Here is a 19,516-nt window from a genome sequence, read left to right on the forward strand (position 1 = left end):
CATTTTCGATTTTTGGAATTTTTAGCCAAAAATTGCCAACTTTTGAAACTCAGAAATTTCAGTGTTTTTGTAGAAATGTATTTCTATTTATCTACAATGATCCTAATGCGCCGTCATAGAAAAGCATCCAGTTTTCTAGTTTGAACTTGATTGAAAAATTTATTATCAGCAATAAGAACAGGATTTTAATCTTCCTAAACGTTTCTATATTTAGCCAAGCTTAATAAAACAGCAGATTTGGATCCATCATTTCAGGAAAAGTCTCTGAATAAACAGGATTTTACCTTTTGCCTCTATCTGTGGGTCAAATCTGGACCATTTTTGAGTTGCAGTTTTGGGCCACACAAAATCAGTCCAGGGGCCACTGATGGCCCTCGCACCGCACTTTGGTCCTATTTTCTTTTTTGATCCTCGACTACTTCCGACTCCACAATTTTGGCCCACGTGTCAAATAGTTTGTTGTTGTAAATCTAGTTAGCTGTTAGCTAGCTGCTGGTTCTGGACTCGGATCCAGATTCAGATGATGCAGAGGTGCCGCCGCATCATAAATCAGAGCTGACATTGAGAGGGAGAGTGTGTGTGTGCTCCAGCAGAGTTGGGTTTTATGCAAATGCATGTGTGTGTGTAGGAGTGGTGCATGGAGCGAGGTCGAGGGAGAGAGCCGCTCCATAGTCTGGGTCTTTGTGCTCCTCAAGCAGTCTGTGTGAGTGGGAGGCTGGCAGGGAGGGGCTGCCGGCATTATCTTTCACCTCTCAAGGCCGCAGACGGAGCCGCGAGAGATAAAACACACACACACACACACACACACAGGCGGTGCAGCGAGGGGCTGAGATGGACGGGAAGGAGCAAAGTGAGAGGTGGGGGAGAAAGGTGTGAGGAAGAGGAGCTGAGATGAATGGATGCTGGAAGAGGAAAACCAGCAGAAACTGAAAGTTATTCTCCATGTTTCAGCCTCTGGTTCTGCTCCTATTAGCTGCGTTTCCATTACAAATCTCTGTCGTCTTCTAATGTGGAAAAAAGACACAATTTTGCGATGGCGGTGTTTAAATAAGAAATTAAATAAAATCAAATGAGGTAGTTTAATGATAAGTTATTAAAAATCATGGCAGCGACGGATAGATATGAGATACGTTCATAACTCAGCCGTGGCGTTGGCGATCATCAACATTATAGTAGTTTTAATTTTTTCATACTTTTGTTGGTTTATCGGTGCCAAATTCAAAAAAGTCAAAGTATTGTGTTTATGTAAACACCGATTGATTAATGGATACTCAGCAGAAAAATAATTTACTGTTGAACAACCAACTGACTCGGGTTTTTTCTCCCAACCGTTGGGAGGAAAAATGACAGGGAGAGATATGGAAAGCCGTCCAGCTCAAATGTATGTGAATTTTAACATGGAGACAACAATTTGCTTGCTTGTTTTTAAATTAAATAAGAACTTAAATATCTTTAGCTCTGAGTAAATAGAAAGTATCACTGTCTTTATGAGGGATATTTGCAGTTGACGCACATCCTGCCTGAGGAAAATTCACTTGTTTTATCCGCAGGCGTTAAACCTGAAATTATTTATGTTCCTCAGTTACTGAAATATTCACACCGTTTCAAAGCACGATGATGTTTGCTTCATTTTAATGGGAGTTTTCAGTCTGTTAACCTCTGTTGTGTTTTGCTTAATCATCATAGTTTATTTAGGACAATGTGGTTTTGTCAGTTTTATGAATCAAGCTGAATATCTGGTAGCGTCAGCTGAGATTGTTTCTGGAGTTTAATTCAGGAAATCTGACGAGTTGAAGAGAGAAAACAGCTGCAGGTTGGAGGGAAAATCTCAGATCTGAGACATGAAAACAGCAAAAGGAGGCTGAACGACATCAATCTGAGGGGAATGTTAGAGAAAACTGCAGGTTAGCAGGAAACGCACCAGGATCCCCTCAAAGTGAGTTAGCATAGCGCTAGTTTAACTAAAAAAAACCCTCATTGTCATGGTTACGCATCATGTTATGCATCACAAGCACTCTGTTGATAATCTGTTGATAATGTAGCTGATTTAGAGATAAATCTAAATCAAGTTTCCAAAGTATGTTTCCAACGTTATATATGTAATGAGTTTTTTAGCAGTTTAGCTAAATTTGTTTAGCGCACTTAGCTTCCACTAAATTTATTTTTTCCGATAAATTTCAAATGCTAACATGGCTGTTTTGTAAACTTGCAGCTGACAAAAATTAAACATCTGTGTTGAAGTTTTGGTTATCGACTGTTAAGAATTAAGTAGTTTATGTGTTTATATTCAGGATCTTATTTTGAAGTCTGTTTTCACAACAGTTCTGTTTCCTGTCTACATTTTCCCAATAACTTCATTTCAGACAAGAAACATACAGGAACAAATAAAACGTGGACAGTAGAGAACAATATATAAATATAAATATGTTATCTGAAGATATTATAGAACTTGAAAACTATAAAGTAAAATTAAATTAGTACTGGAAGGCTGTAGTCTTTAAAGGGCAGATATAATTTAAAATGAAGTCACTTGTAGCGCTTTAGCCTTAGCTTCCATTAAGTGCTATACTGGTGTAGTGCTTTAACGTTAATTGTTAATGATTATGCATATTTCTTTAGGGTTAGCACGGCTAACTCTTTAGCTAGCAGTGCCCGCCATTGGTTATTAGTATTACTGATTAAGCTGCATATTGTTTTGTCTGTTTTTTTTTTTGGGGGGGGGGAGGTAGTTTTTGTGTTTCACTACTTTTACATCAGCATCTCTTCTCCAAGTCAGTGAGATGTGCAGAACAGATGGCACTTTATCTGAACATCCCTGTGAAAACCACACACACCGCTCCGTCCCCTGCAGTGTGTGCAAAGTAGGTCACAAGGCCAACGCTGACCATTACTGCCTCTGGACTGCGATGAGCAGCTTAGCTCACTGCAGCGACTCGCAGACAACCAACAGGAAGTCAAGGCGATCATGAGAGAATCAGATCGACATGATATCGGCTCTGACACGCCTTCACTGCATTCACACAGGAAAATACCAGATGCTAACCTGTTCTGTCCAAAAGGCACAGGGAGAAAATATCAGAGTCTGAGGGAAAATACTCCAGAATGAAATGAAGGAAAGTAGATAAGTGGCTGGAGAAGCGAAGCAGAGCCAGAAGGCAGAGGGGGAACAAGAGGAGCATAAAAAATTGGACGACTGCAGGAAGAAGGAGTGTCTTTATGCTCTTGTGAGACATCATGTGATTCCTCCCACCCTAAATATGTCCAAAAAGCCCCTAAAAATTACCCTCATTCTGCATGAGCTGGCTTCTCTCACCGCTGCTCAGCTAAGCGTTCATTCAGAGTTGATCTAATTCATTTAAATATATTAAATAATGCAAGTTTTTGTTGCAGAGCCATAATAAAAGTAGAAAGATGCATTCAGTTTGGGTCAGTGATGTGATACTCATGCATTAACACACGTCTTCTGCAGAAACTCTGATGGATCTGACATAATGTTATCTGATGAGTACAGTGCACAACAATGAGTCAAGGCTTTTAGCAGGGAAAGCTACACCCACTGAGCCCTGCCCCCTCTGCATCACTGCATGCAGCGCTCCAACCTTCCCCCTCCTCATCCTCACTCACGTTTTGGTTTCTTTTGTCCCGCTTATTCCTCTGGCTCTCATCTCTGGTTCCTCCTTCAGTAAACACTGGGTTCCTCTCTGCTCTCTTCCTCTAAAACTGTAAATCTGAAACAGATTCTCTCACTAGTTGGTAACATTTACTAGGAGTGGGAATATTTTATCATTAGCAAAATGATGATCAAATTACTGTTTGTTAGGTTTAAATCTGTACCAGTCAATTAATAATGTTCTTTTCATGTTGTAGTTTGACCTCCGTCCAGCAGAGGGCGCCACAGATCATTCGTAAGCAGAACCAGTTGATAAGTAAATTAAACATGGCGTCTGAATCCCAGAACAAGAAAAATGTGAAAAATTCACTTTATGCTGTTTTGTTTTGTACGATGCAATATTTGGGTCATTGTAGGCGGGAAGAAAAATGAAAACGAAGAGTAAATTTCATAACTCTAGAAAAAATCTTGGAAAGTTCTGAGTGTCAAAACTCTAAAAATCAAAATTTGGCAGAAGAAACTTTGAAATTTTGAAATGAATCCCCAACATTTTCTAGAAACAAAAAGGAAATTTCTACGTTTCAAAACTCAGAAAATTTTTGACTTTTTGAAATTTGAAAAGTTGAAAATTTGCTAGCAAAAAAATCTAAGAAATGTTTAGATTACTTCCAGCACCGTCTCCATGGCAACGTCAGAATGTCTCCATGGCGACGTCAGAATGTCTCCATGGCGACGTTAGAATGTCTCCATGGTGACGTTAGAATGTCTCCATGACGAAGTCAGGAAGTTCCTTTTAGTCACAAAATGGACGCACACAGACAGCAGATTTGTTTTATTTTATTTTTCTATATCGATTTTGGAGGGGTTTTTTCTATAAATCTTGAATTGTTCTAGATGATGATCAGGATTCTTAGGTGAATTCATTTTTTGGCACACCGCTAACAACTAAGCGTCGTGGTATTAACACAATTCAAAGCATAAAAATAAATTAACTTTGTACTTTGTTTACTCTGTAAAAAATAGTACAGAGTACAGTTTTCTGCTTCTTTTTGTTTTATTCTTGTAACGTGACATCAGGTTTCCAAAGGATGTTTCCAAATTTACATATGTAATGAGTTTTTTAATATTTGGGTGTTTCATTGAATTGCTTTCAGCCGCTGTTTGAGTCGGTTTCAGTTTCTATGAATGACGGGGGATTATGTCTCATTAAATTGGAGATTGATCTGTTCAGCCTCAAATTGCGATCAGCAGGATTAACTCTGCTGCTTATAATGACTGACATAATGTGTCTGTCACTGCAGCTTTGGGGAAAGATGCGGCCGTGAAATATTTCAGCCAGGCTGATGAGGTTTTGTACCAAACTGTTCAATGAGCTTTTTTATTTACTCACCTGTTTAATCGCATCATGTCTTGGATTTCACTTTTCTTTAAAAACTACTTGATACTTTCTAAATCTGCGTATTTAAGCCTATTTTTGATATTTCTGCGTATTACATATTAATTTAACACTGATGTACTTAGTTGTCGCAAGGGTTCACTTTTTAAGCAACAATCAGCGGATTTTTGTTTTTTATTGCAGAAATACAAAAATTGGTAGGACATATTAAACAGCTGCAGTTCATTTTTGCATTCTGAATATTAGTTATCTGTGAAACCTTCAGAAAAGCAGATGTTCCACTGAAGAGTAATGCAATGGAGCTAAGGACCTTATTAGATTTTGTGTTACTTGTTGCTTTTAGCATTTTACCAGTGGTGGTCATTGTAGCTAAAAAGCTAGTCATAAACATTAGACTCGCTAACGATAAAGCGCTACACCAACACAGTATTAAGCAGAAGCTAACACTAGAGCGCCCTCAACAGGACACACTGCATCATGGATGGTGACTTCAAAATAAGAGCATGAATATTAACATTTAACTACTTGAACAACTTAAAAGTCGACAATCAAATCTACATCACAGAGATCAAACTTTATCAACTGAAAGTTTTCAAAATAGTCAGGAAAATTAGCACTTCAGAATTTAATAGAAAAAACGAAGCTAAGAGAGTTAAACATTTTCAAAGTTCACAAAATTCTAAAGCGCTAATTAGCACTATTAGCAGATTAGCATGAGTGTTTCTTCTGGAGTCTTTTTTTCTGTAGTTTTTTGAAAGAAATTTGAAATGTTTAGACCTCTACCTTCTTCGTCTTGCAGATTTAACTTTTGTTTCTCCATGGGAGCGTCGAGCAGCGGCTTGGTGTGTCAGTCCGCCTGCCGAGGCGCTCCTGAACATGATGGACAGCAGGAAATCAGGAAAAGATGTGGGTGAAAGGGCAGAGTGAGATGGAGTGTGAGGGAGAAACATTAACGCTAAGAGCCAGAGAGTGTGGCGTGAGACGAAACTGTAAATGACAGATGAGTGTGTGTGTGTGTGTGTGTGTGTGTGTGTGTGTGTGTGTGTGTGTGTGTGTGTGTGTGTGTGTGTGTGTGTGTGTGTGTGTGTGTTGTTGTCCCGTTGGCATCATGACGCTAGCGTTGTGCTCGTCCCTTCCTATTAGCTCGTTGACTGACTGCATTGCTCTGTTATCTCTGAATTAAAGCATGACTCAACCTCCTCAACAGTGAAAAATAAATAAATTATTAAACTCTTAAGAAACGATGCAGGAATTCCCGTCTGGTCCGAAGCCTCGGCTAACCCTAACCCTCATTGGGTTTCAGTTATTAGTTCAGGTTATTCTGTCATTTGTCATCCAAAACTTTGGATAATCCAACAATCATCCTGAATTTATATCCTGAAAAAAATTACATGATAAACTACTTTGAAGCGATCCAGCTGCTTGGACTCCAAATATTGGGAATATTAATGTAATCATTTATATATGTATTATTTATATACGTGACTACCGTGTGCGTGATTGCTAAATGTCTGGAAAATGACATAATCACGGAAAGAATATAAAAAAGAGATGCACCTATTTGTTGTGGTCAACTCTACGACAACTAGATAAAAAGATGCAAGCTGTCACATTTCAAAGGTTAATGTTTTTGTTTTAAACTGGCGAAGAAGAGGGAAGTAGCTCAGTTATGCTAGCTTGACTTTGACAACCTTAACATTTAGATGGTCTGTGGAATTCGCTGTGTTTCCGTTCACTTAAAAAAAGGATAGTCAATAGATCAGAGTAGGGGTTTAAATTATTTAATCAACCTCCACTGTGTTCAGGCGATCACCTATTAATAATCAATAAATAAACATCAACCCTGAAAACATGAAAACCATAAAGGACCGAATGTTCTGTTCTTTGTGTGGGAAACATTTGCGAGTGTTTTGATGTTGATGTTCTTGATGGTGAACGTAATCTCTGGCCTGTTGGCTAGTGGAGATGTTGCGAGTTGGTTGCCATGGCAACGGTTATGAGCATCACGTAAAGTCAATGTAGATAGTGCTAAAATAGCAGAATATGAATCGTTTTGAGTTTTTTTTTCACCTGTTTTTTTCATGTTATTTTGCCTCTGGTTGTAGCGCAACGCAGCCACTGTAATTTCTGAAAGTTCAATAAACGGGAAAAACGGGACAAGTTGCCTCATTTGTTCATAAAACGTCACGATATTGATAACAGTCATCAAACTGGATGAAGTGTTTCATAGTATATTGCAAAGTATGACTCCTACAGCTGCAGTTAATTAAATTAATTGTCCGATATAAAAGAGAAAATGACATAACTGTAAAAAACCTAATTAATTAAAAATTTTTATTTATTTCATTACTATTTTCACCAACAGCAAATGCAGTCCCGTGATACTTGAGACATCTGTCGAAGCAAACAAACGTGATTGACTTATGATCCACTGTTTACGATATGAGCTAGATTCCATTAGCAGGAGTTCATACCAAATCAAAACAAATTGGAAGAAAATGAAGCATCTTTAAGTCTTTGTAAAACAACTTTCTGATATATTTGTGAAAATGTTTTGCGAACTGGGAACTGAAGCTCTCTTGCAACAACACCACAAACATCGACTGCTCTTCGTTTGTTTCGTCTTCCTCATCCTCGTTTTTGCATAATCTTTTTTTTCAACATTTTCTGGTTCAAACTGAAAGGCTGAATGTTTCTAATTGCGCAAAATTACTGTTCTGACCAGAGCTAGCGCTGTTAGCACCTTGTATGTACCATTTACCCAGGATGCATTGCAGCGCAACATGGCTACATATTTTAATTTAACTTGATAAAAACTCAAAAACCGATAGTATTTTTACTGTGTTGTTTCATCTGTAATAAATGTTTCTCAAATAAAGTCTGTTGTTGCTAATTGAGGATTCCTTCAACACTCGGACCAAAGCTAGGGTTTAGTTTGGCTTTGACTCGATGGGCCCAAACATTCAGCGTGCGTGTGTGTGTGTGTGCATGTGCGTGCGTGTGCGTGTGTGCATGTGTGTGTGTGCGCACACTTCCTACAGGGAAGTGTTGTCTTGGGAACAAAGCTTACTGAGATGAGGGCTAATTTGAATATGTGTGTGTGGGGGGTTTAGGGTGAGCAGGCAGTGGCAGTCTGTGACAGCAGCGTCTTTGTTGACTGTACCATCTTCCTATTTGACCTTCTACCCAACACACCCCCGACACTGAACAAGTCCTGTCCCACCCACACACACACACGCACACACAAAACGTACAGAGGCCATATTTGTTCTCAGATTTTCTTGACCTCCATCTTTCAGACATGTTTTATTAACTTGTCACAGAAAATTGTCCTTCAATTTTTATACAATTAATGCTCCTAATTTCCATATTGAATCTGAATTTTGAAAAAGTCAAGTTCCAAGTCCAATGGGATATTGGAATTAATTCTGATATTTTTATAAAAACTGCAACAAAAACAGGAACCAGTTTTACTGACATCCTGGTGGATAATGAGTCACTTCAGCATCATCTTCACCAGTTTTTTAGCTTTTGTTTTGGAGTTGCTAGAAAATCATGTTCAGTCTCCCAGCTGAACATGATGGCTGTTCAGTTCCCTGACTGTTAACACTAGATGAATGTTGCAGCTTCAACCATCTTCAGAATGTCTTGGCTGATTTATTTGGTTTTTTTCTCCCACTAGCGCTAGGTGTAACTAGACCATCTGTGGTCCTACAGACCTCGGTCTCAGTTTGGTTGAAGTGAACTCTGGTGCGGGTTGAATATGAAAGACAAGCGGACCACAGACTGCTCCAAAAGCAGAAAGCGGACTATAGCGCAGGAAATTCTGGGTAAATGCAACCAAAACAAAATGCGTTATAGTGTAGCGCTAGCGGGAAAAATAGCTTGTCGTCTTTCACCGACAGAAGAGAAATCCTCCAACCGCTAAAATCCGATGCCACTCCATTTTGGTTTACATTTTGTTAGGAAGGAAGTCGTACTCAGTGTCTTCGTCTGAGGTGTTCATGTCATTTTCTTCAGTGGTTTTTGGTGCAGCGCCCCCACAGGTGAGGAGGGGAACAGGTTGCTCAAAAGGTTTGGTTGGTTTGACTCAGAAAATGAAATCAATGATGCAACTTTGAACTGAATCTACCGGACTACCAGAGGTGAAAACACCCTCAGGTTCAGTTGTTGCTTTGCGAGGCGATTCCTCCTCCTGTTTTCTGGATAATGTACAAACCAAACATCAGTGTGTGACTGTTGGACATCCGTAGACCCGACTGTGTCTGGTTCTGTTGGTGCCAGCTGGTCCTGTCAGACAGGGGCTCGCTGTCGCCGTCGGGAGGAGGAGGGGTAACACGCTCACTGTGTGGGGGGTGTCGGAGGGGTTGCTATGACGATGCCAGGAAAAACTCCAACCTTCGTTGGGTGTGGCGGCGAGTCAGGAAGAGCGTCCGCCGTGTCCCATCAACATAATCAGTGGTCATTGCCGCCGAGCTACCTGCTCTCACACAGGGGGTGAAGGAGTTAGCATCTCCTACGGTTAGCTCAGGTTAGCTCCAGGGAGGGGAAAAGCCTCTAACTGCCTACAGATAGCAGAGCTTCGGATGAAATACGACGAAGGACGAGCCATTAGCGCTCCCACACCTCCATCCGTCCCTGAACCGCTCATCTTCACACTCCCTGACACTTTCTGAATCTCTTTTCCCTCTTCTTTCTTCTTTTCCTCACACATCTTACCTGCCATTGAGTCTGTTTGGATTCTTTCTTTCCTTTCATTTCCTCCACTTCTTCTGCAGCTCTATGATCTGCTCAGATTTATCTGTCCTCCATTTTCCTCTAACTGCCCACAGGGCTGGACAATAAATCAACAAAAATATTCTGATAATCAATATTATCAATAGATAATATATCCATAACTGATCCAGAACCACACAGCATTCTGGAACATGAAGGCAGAAAAAAGACCTTATAGCCGCTCAACCACTCAGCTAACTGAGTAAAGTGAGTGGAATCAACTAACTCACTCACTCTTTGGTTGCCTAGCAACAACCTGCTGGGTAAGAAGCAGTTTCAAGTTCCCCCAAACTTCGGTTGCCTAGCAACAGCCTGCTGAGTAACTGGCGTACCAGCAGTTTCAAGATCTCCCATCGTGCTTCATAGCTGCTTAAAAGTAAAAAAACGTCATCGTGGAGTGAAAACTGGATAAAACTGGAAAGGTAACGCAGCCAGTTTGGTAATATTTCAGATATTTAACACAGAAAAATAATCAATAATTATCAATATTGACTGATATGAAGCACTTATATCCAGCCATTTTGTTGTTGAATTCGTATGTTTATTTCAAATAATTTAGCAGTTAGTTTTGAATTGAAAATTTTACTTTTTTATATGTCTATCAACTTAATTTTAATAAATTAAGTATCTAATTTATTAATAAGTTAATAAACTAACTTATTTATTAACTTAATCTAACTAATCTTAATTATTTAGTAAATATTTTTAATAATATCAAAATAAATGTTCCAAACTTGACTGGAAATTCAATCAGAAGCCACCAATTGTTTTATTTCTGCACTGGCTTCACAATAACATTTTATTTTTACTTATATTTTAATATATTGAGGCGCTATTACTCAAAACAAATTTTACAAGGTGATGAAGACTGCTTTTATTTCCATCTCCTCTTCCTCCTCTGAGACATCGCCAGTCTTAAACGAAGATCATTTTACTACCACTGGGTTTTTCTCACCCCTCATCTGAGTGACGGAGCAACATTGCAGTAATTGAGAAGAGCCTGGCGTTCGTTATTTACGACGTGTCGGCCCAACGCTGGTCTGTAAACGCTGACAGCTGCCACCTGCACCGAAACACCCTGAGGCACAGCGCCGGCCCAGCGAAAGGTCAGCTCTGGGTCAGTCTGAACACCCGACTCCACCCGAATCTACCTGAATCCACCTGAATCCACCCGAGTCCACCCGGATCCACCTGAATCCACCCGAGTCCACACGAGTCCACACGACTCCACACGAGTCCACCGAGTCCACCCGAGTCCACCTGAATCCACCGGATCCACCCGAATCCACTCGAGTCCACCCAAATCCAATTGAATCCACCCGAATCCACCGAGTCCACCCGAATCCACCCTGATCCACCGAATCCACCCGAGTCCACCCGACTCCACCCGAGTCCACCCGACTCCACCGAGTCCACCCGAGTCCACCTGAATCCACCGGATCCACCTGAATCCACCGGATCCACCTGAATCCACCGGATCCACCCGAATCCACTCGAGTCCACCCGAATCCAATTGAATCCACCCGAATCCACCCGAGTCCACCCGAATCCACCTGAGTCCACCCGAGTCCACCGAGTCCACCTGTCCAACATCACCTTAAAATTCACAATACTTCAAACTCCTGATGGACTTAAAAGCATTTAATCAATGTAACTTATTTTTAAATCTTATATTTCCCCTTCTCCTTGTGGCAATAAAATAGAATCTGTGAAATGTTTGTTTTTGTATTTGTTTATGTTTGTGTTTATTTTTACTTCAGTCTTTAGAAAATAGCTGGTTTTCGAGTGTTTCCTGCTGCAGATCAGCTGTTTGCTGTTACTCTTTCACCAGAGAGGTAAAGGCTTCCAGCGCGTTCAGCTGATTCACGTTTTATCTGCTGATATCTGAGCGAAGAGGCCAAGGTAACATGAAGAAAAGCCGACTAATAACACACCGACCTACATTGTTTATCCATAATTGCTTCACATATTTTCCTGTGGCTCGGCGGGAGGCGGGATGTTCTGCTTTCTGAGCCACAAAGAGACGTGGGATTGCTTTGGCGTCGGAGGTCAGAGAGAAGCAGAGCGCGAACAGGCAGGGTCGCTGAAGGTTGATGGCTTACAGAAAGTGAAAGGAGAGGAAGCGCCACACCCCGTCCAGAAACGCACCGCATAGACGCAGCCGCAGCACAGAATCCCTCCTGCTGCGGTCTAAGTCCTGAGGGGACATTTGAATCAACTTAGCAGGAATTAGACGGCCCCGTTTCTTAAACGCCGCTTCTCCCTCAGAGCCAGGCTTCAGTTAAATACGTAATAATCGTAAATATGCCGGTCCGCACCGCATGATGAGCGGGATGAAGATGCTGAATCTCCCCCATGTCGTTCAGGTTCTCTGCTCCCTTCCCCCCTTCATCCTCTTCATCCTCCTGCCTCCGACCCGCCAGCCATGACCCCCATCCTCTTCATCCTGCTCCTCCTCCTTCCACCCTTCTGCTGACCTCTTTTCTTCTGCCTCTGTACCTTTCTTACTTCCCTTCACTAATAAACAAAACCAATTTATTTCACACAGAAGCAGTGGAGGAAGAATAAGACTTTTAATCTAATTAATCCCCAACATAAGTAAGTTTCATGTGACGTCACACTTCCCTGATCTTTGTAACTGACAGCCATCTTGGTAGGCAGTCTGTTCCCTCAGTGAAGGACTGTAGAACCGGGTGATGTAGAACCGGGTGGTGTAGAACCGGGTGGTGTAGAACCGGGTGGTGTAGAATCGGGTGGTGTAGAAACGGGTGGTGTAGAAGCGGGTGGTGTAGAATCGGGTGATGTAGAAACGGGTGATGTAGAAACGGGTGGTGTAGAAGCGGGTGGTGTAGAATCGGGTGATCTAGAACTGGATGATCTAGAACTGGGTGATCTAGAACTGGGTGATGTAGAACTGGGTGATGTAGAACCGGGTGGTGTAGAACCGGGTGATCTAGCACTGGGTGATCTAGAACTGGGTGATGTAGAACCCGGTGGTGTCTCTGTCTTCCTGGTTTTAGTCAGAACTCCAGCAGCAGCGTTCTGGATCAGACACAGTTGCTCTAATCTTGGAAATGTTCTTCAGGTGATAGAAGGCCGACTTTGTAACCGTCTTTATGTGAATCTGAAGGTCCAGATCCAGGTTTCGGGCCTGATTTCTAGTTTCCAGCTGTAATAACTGAAGCTGTGCGTTGTCTCTGGATCATTCCTCTTTAGGTTTAAAGATAACTTCAGTTTTGTTTCTGTTCAGCTGGAGAAAGTTGCTTCTCATCCACACATTATTGGAACTGGAACTGATGTCCAGCATGTGTGGGGTCTGCAGAGATGTTAGCTGCCCTTTTTCTGATAAGGACATTTAGATTTTGGGAAGTTCTTTATCTTGTGTAATGGGAACCACAGCGGCAGATGTTGTGATTTTGGTTGCCAGTCAAACCGAGTCTGCCAGACCTTCAGGTGTGAAAATACCTTTAAGATGCGGTTGGAGAGTTTTCCGTCTTTTCTTTTTCTCCTCTAAGTTGAATTTCTGTCTCTGTTTCCCCCTTCAGATGATTCGTCGTCAGAAAGCGGCAGCGGTAACGGCCTACCTGCCCTGACTCCACCCTCCTCTGCTGTGACGGACGGCACCATCGTCAGGGAAACTGAGGTCGTCAACGGCGGCGGCGGCTCGGCGCCGCTGGACTTCAGCAGGCCGACCTCTTCTTCCTCGTCATCGGAGGACCAGCAGGCGGGGAACCTGAGCGAGCGCCTGCCGCTGCCTACCTCACACCTTCCCATCACCGTGTCGGCCGCAGCCGCCGCGCTGCTCGGCGCGCTGCATCCCAGCGCGCCCGAGGAGCTGCGCAGGAAGTACCCTCTGGCCGCCAAACCGCCACATTCGGCGCTGCCGCTGCCACACGCACACAGCACACACACACCGACACACGCTACCGAGCTGCGACTGGACCGGGACGGCCGGGACTACGGCAACAAGGTGAGACCACAAACCTGATCTGCTGGGGAGGAGGTGGTGCTGAACGAAGAAACTAAGCTATTTACATGGAGCTGCAAAAAAAATTCACTTACAAATCTTTGTTCAAACTTTTTTTTTCTTTAGAACAAACTTTATGGCCTCAGTTTAGCTCCGTACCTCTGACTTTCTACAAAAGCAGTGACTTGTTGCTTTCTATCTCTGCTTTCTGAGATTATCAAAATTGTGACTTTTTTTCCTCAGGAGATTACAGTCAGAATAAAAACATAAAAATCAGTGGCCCTAATCCTCTTACCTGTTAGTCTGCAGATCATCGACTAATTAATAATAATGATAGTGATAACTAGTAATTCCTGAGCAGCTTTTTCCCACTGGTGTTTTGATCTTTTCTTTTCGATGAAATTTAAATATTTGGGGTTGGAAAGCCTCCAAACCATCAACCTAATCTTTTTCCCTTTTCAAAGATTTCTAATCTAAGATAAAGATTATTTCAATTATTGATTATTCAGATGAATTTCTAAAAGTCAACACATTCTGCAGATTTTTCATTTAGCCATTTAAGCCTTTTTTATATATATAATATTAAAAATAAATACAAAAACTGAGCTAACATTTTGTTATTTCCATCTTGTTACTGTTTTTTGGAGATTAAATGGTTGGAAAATCTCTAATAGTTTTCACAATATTTATTCTTACTGAAAAATACAGCAGATTGTAGCAACTGCAGCTTTTTCTAAGAAAAAACAGACGTTGCAATACAAAAGCATAAAAATAAAGTCAAAGTCAGATTTTTTTTGTTTTTATATAATTTAACTTATTTTTTTGCTCTCTGCGGCGAACAGAAGAGAACCTCTTTGAAAGAAAGTAATTTTCTCCTGTTATTCAGACTCTGGAAAAAGCAGTAATCTGTGGGAGCGTGAGCTTTTAGCTGGTTAATTAATAAGGACACCCACGTTGCCTCGTTCTGTATTAAAACCCCAAATTATCCCAGAGAAATAAAAAGCAGGAGCTTCTCGTCTTTGTGCTGCAGCTGAAAGCCGAACAATGAACTCTGGCCTTGGAGGCGCCGTGTTTCTCCCGGACCGCCGGCGGTTCGGATGCAGCGCGGCGGCTTCACGTTTCTCACATTTAGACTCGGAAACAAACGAGCCAGCCGCCATTACGGAGCAACAACACGTTTCGCTGCGTTAACTTCACTTCTAGTGTCACTCTGTTTTTCTCCTGGCTTTTTAATTCGCTGACAGATTAAAACTTTACATTCAGTATATATCAGGGGGTTCAACGTGTGGCCCGTGGGCCTTTTGTTGCACCTGAACTGATTTTTTTTTTTACGGCCCCAGACTAGAGTTTCAGCTTTACATCGTGTTATAAAACAAACCTGGAGTTTTCTTTGATTCTTTTATGCATATTTGAGAAATCCTGTAATCTCCATGGCAACCATTCAGCTGCGAAAAAGGCCTGGGTGGACCTAGCCCCGCCTTCAAGGCGCAGCTCCTCCCGCACTCAGCTCCTTCAGACTAGCCAGCAGCAATTAGCAAACACCTGGTAGAATGGCTGAGCTCATTATCAGAGTTACTGTTCAGCAAGAAGCTGGTAAAAACATTAAAGCAGGGGTCCCCAAACTACGGCCCGCGGGCCAGATCCGGCCCCATTTGGTCCGGCCCCCTGAACAATACCAGAGAGTACTCAGATTTCTTTTCATTTATTGTATTTTCCAGTTTATATGTGGATTTTTCTTCAACCACCAGGGGGCTCTTTAGCAGGAAGTGTGTCCTGTAAATTGTGGGGCGCATTGCTGCCATCTGTTGGACTTTTAGGGAACTGCTTGACTTTTATGTTATTTAATCAGTACGGTTGTTTGCTAGCGGTAGAGCAGATGAACACGTGTCTGTTATGAACGCCGCATTCCAGGTCAAGTTCTTCGAAGCAATGCTAAGTAGCAGCTTATACTTCAAAACGAGCCTTTATGTTAACATGTGAGAAATTAATATATTATAGTTACATTCCCTCAATGGAATATATACTAGTCAGTCCCAGTGACCGTTTCACTCATGGTTTTTGCCCATGTGCTTTCTGGGTAAAAATCAATCGAGAAATGTAGTCCTTCCCCCCCTCCCCGTCAACAATCTCCGGCCCCCCAACAGAGAGGGGAAAAGTTATTTGGCCCTCAAAGGAAAAAGTTTGGGGACCCCTGCATTAAAGGGTTAGTAGAGGAGCCATGTTGGGATGACTTCAGAAAGAGCAGGAGCTTCTTAAAGAGACAGGACCCCAATTTCAAGGTTTTAAACTACAAAGTCAAATTTCTTTAAAGTTATATTTTATATTGGCATTTTCTAAGAACTGAAGGGAACACAGTGACTTGATTGTGCTATAAAATGGCTGCTATGTGCCTGGAAAACAATTTTTTTAATGTTTTTTCTTGAAAATAGACAAAATATTTCAAGTTAATGCTTTTTTTTTCTTTTCTTTTTTTTACTTTTGAGACATTGGTGTCAATTTGTGTTAGAAATCTTACTAAAAATAACTGATTCTAACTGTGTGGTTACCTGTTTATTTGTCTGCAGATCATTGACTTATTCTGTGTAATTATCGTTATTTGATATTATTGTTACTGTTTTTATAGTCATTACTGTATGTGAGAACATATTTTGATATTTAGTTCAGTATTTTTAAATATATTTTTAATATTTTATTATTTTTTGCTTGCCTCACAATAATAAAGAAAATAAATGTAGGGGTTTGAATAATTTAGATTTTTACTCTGTGTAGAATTTTTAAATTGAACTAAAATGTTTCATTTTTATTTCCAGATTTAGTTTTTTGCATTTCTGAGCATAGAAACTCGACGGTAAAGATTTTATTCTATTTGCTTCTTGAATTAACATTAAAAATAGGAAAAATCCATCAAAACAAAATAATACAAATAAAACATGGAAACAGGCAGGTGGATTAAAAGCCTGGACAGGTCTGAATACAACAGGACGTAATTTTGACTGGAAGCTGTTTTGCGACTTTAGGAGCAGGAAAAGAGCAAAGCATCCGTTTCCATGACAACCGGCCTCGACACCTCGGTGAATGTTTGCAAGCTGTGAAGCTAATTTATACCTTTTCCAAAGCTTCACTTTCTGCTGCTTGAGTGGAAAACTGTCAGGTAGAATAATTTCTCTTTTTAAAGGAAAATCCAAACCGACTTGATAAAAATTATTATTTAATCACATAAATGTTTGAAATCACAGTTTTCAAGCACAGACTGATGTTTTAACGACTTTATTTCTCTGAGTTATGATCAGTGCTGGTCACACTTCCACTAATGTGCCAGTAGTGGAGCTAGTTTTCCATCTAGCGCTTTTGCTAGCTTTGAAAACATTTAGCGTGATTTGTGCTTTAGCATTAGCTTTCACTAAATACCATGTTGATGTAGCTCTTCAGCAATAGCTTCTGTTAAGTGTTGCCGTAGCGCAGGGGTCCCCAAGCTACGGCCCATGGGCCGGATCCGGCCCGCCTCCTCATTTGGTCCAGCCCCCAGAACAATACCAGAGAGCATTCAGTGTTTTTTTTCATATATATGTGGATTTTTCTTCAACCACCAGGGGGGGCTCTTGAGCAGATATGAAACTTAGTTTCCCTCAATGGAATATATACTAATCAGTACCAGTCACCGTTTCGCTCACGGTTTTTTTCCATTTGCATTCTGGGTAAAAATCTATCTATAAACGCGAATATGTCGTCAGCAGTAATCCAGCCGCCCCCCCATCCACAGTTTCACTCTCCTCCACCTCCTCCCCCCCACGCCACTCCCCTGAAACCTTTAGATCAGGGATTCATGTTTCCTGAACCTCTTGAGACACGTTTCACAGTAAATGACCAAACCTCAGTCTAAACACGTTGAAACAGTCGATTCAGAGCGAATGTTTGTGTTCAGTCCCCTCAGTACAGCTCGGGGGGAAGCTACGACAGCATTAAGACGGAGCTGAGCGCCGAAGACCTCACCATGGGGCGCCACGGCAACCAGGTCGCCCCCGACGATGACGACGACGACCACGATGACCATGACGACAACGACAAGATCAACGACACGGAGGGCGTCGACCCTGAGAGACTAAAGGCCTTCAATGTAAGTCAGGAGGAAATCCAGCAGTTTGAACTAAAGTTTCTAATTTTTAGGGTAAAAAAAACCGTCAGAAAATATCAGAGAAATTCCATAAAAATCCAGTTTATCAGCACAAAACATTTAGCACAATTAGTTTCCCCTAGATCAGGGCTGGGCAATCCTGGTCCTCGAGGGCCGGTGTCCTGCAACTCTTAGACATCTCCCTGGTCCCACACACTTGTATCCAACAGCAGAATCATCTCTTAAGTGCAGTCAAGTTCTCCAATAATGCGGCTAACAACCTCATTATTTGACTCAGGTGTGTTGAAGTTGAGACACATCTAAAAGTTGCAGGAGACCGGCCCTCGAGGCCTGGAGTTGCCTACCCCTGCCCTAGATTAACTTTTCAACACAAATTCTACCTTGCTACATAGTGGGTATTAAAATGTTAGAATTTAGCGTGTTAGCATTAGCTTCAGCTAAATAGCATGTTGGTGTATTGATGTAGCGTTGGCGGAACTGATGTTTATGACTACTGGTTTTATCAGCAGCACGTTGAGTTGCTTCTGTCTTTTGCCAGTACCGTTGTTGTTACACTTCCGCTAATCCGCTACTGCGCTAATAGCTGACCAAATTTTTTTCTGAGCACTTTAGCGGTTTTACTAATTTGCAGTGGTGGGCCGTCAGGGCCTGCAAGGCCTTCTCTGCTGGCCTAAAAATATCTGAATCACAGACTGATGTTAATTATATTTTGTCCATAAATACGTATTAAATAATTCCAAATGGTCTATCCGCTTCCTTTCATTGCTCGCCCCCTGGCTGCGCTGCTTCCAGACGTGTATTTTCATATTTAAGCATTGAACCAATCACATTTCAGCCACTATTTGTTGCCAGGGTCAAAGAAATCTGCCTGGAGGCCTTCACAATCAGTTCTGCGGGCCATGTAGCATAAAATAAATGTCGATCAAACTGTTGCTTCAACCAATCAGATTTTGAGTTGGCGACACCAAGGCCCTCTAGCAGGCGTACGGAAACGTCAGCGTATTCACACGCTGTGATTGGCCAGAGCTAGCAAACGGCATCTGTAGCGAGCTGCACAAGCAAAGATATTGTTGTGTTGATTTAATAGCTGTTTTGTCAACCCACAATGGCTGAAGGAGGAGAAGAAATGGATTTGGTTGGAGATTTACTGTCAAAGCTTTTTTCTAGACGGACTTTTCAAGAAAAGTTGGACATTGTTAAGCAAGGTCGGGCAACTCCGAAGCTAGCAAGCCTGTCACAACGGGGAAAAGGATTTGTCCGCCACTTTCAGTCTACTAATTAAAACTTATGCCAGAAATACGACAGGGCAGGCTCGACTTTCAGCATTAGCTTCGATGGCGATAGAAAAGGACTTCTTGATGGAACTGAAACGCACGGATAATCTGCACAACAGAGTAATTGAAATCTTCTTGAGGAAAGAAAGGAGGATGGATTTTGTGTACAAATAATCAGGATTTTTGGTGAGTAAAATGTTGCTATATTCCTAAATAATATTGCAATTTTATAAGGTTATTTTTGATGCTTTTTTATGTGTGTCGCAGCTGTACCTGCAGTAGAAGTTTTCTAGCCATAAAATAGTTATTGAGGGTTGGATTGATTCAGACCGGGCACTACTGAAGGCCTAGGTGTGAAATG

General features: G+C 41.5%; 1 protein-coding gene across 1 annotated transcript; it reads left to right on the plus strand.

Annotated features, from left to right (window-relative positions):
* The first annotated feature begins 13,168 nt into the window (after positions 1 to 13,168).
* LOC148155299 (uncharacterized) lies at positions 13,169 to 19,437 on the plus strand. The gene is made up of 4 exons (XM_088013440.1): positions 13,169 to 13,235; positions 13,328 to 13,752; positions 17,672 to 17,863; positions 19,423 to 19,437. The coding sequence occupies exons 1-4, from the start codon at positions 13,169 to 13,171 to the stop codon at positions 19,435 to 19,437; spliced, it is 699 nt and encodes a 232-aa protein (XP_087869566.1).
* Positions 19,438 to 19,516: the final 79 nt, after the last annotated feature.

The sequence above is a fragment of the Poecilia mexicana genome, unplaced genomic scaffold (assembly GCF_051168715.1).
Source record: "Poecilia mexicana isolate PSO_F unplaced genomic scaffold, ASM5116871v1 scaffold_15, whole genome shotgun sequence".
NCBI lineage: Eukaryota > Metazoa > Chordata > Actinopteri > Cyprinodontiformes > Poeciliidae > Poecilia > Poecilia mexicana.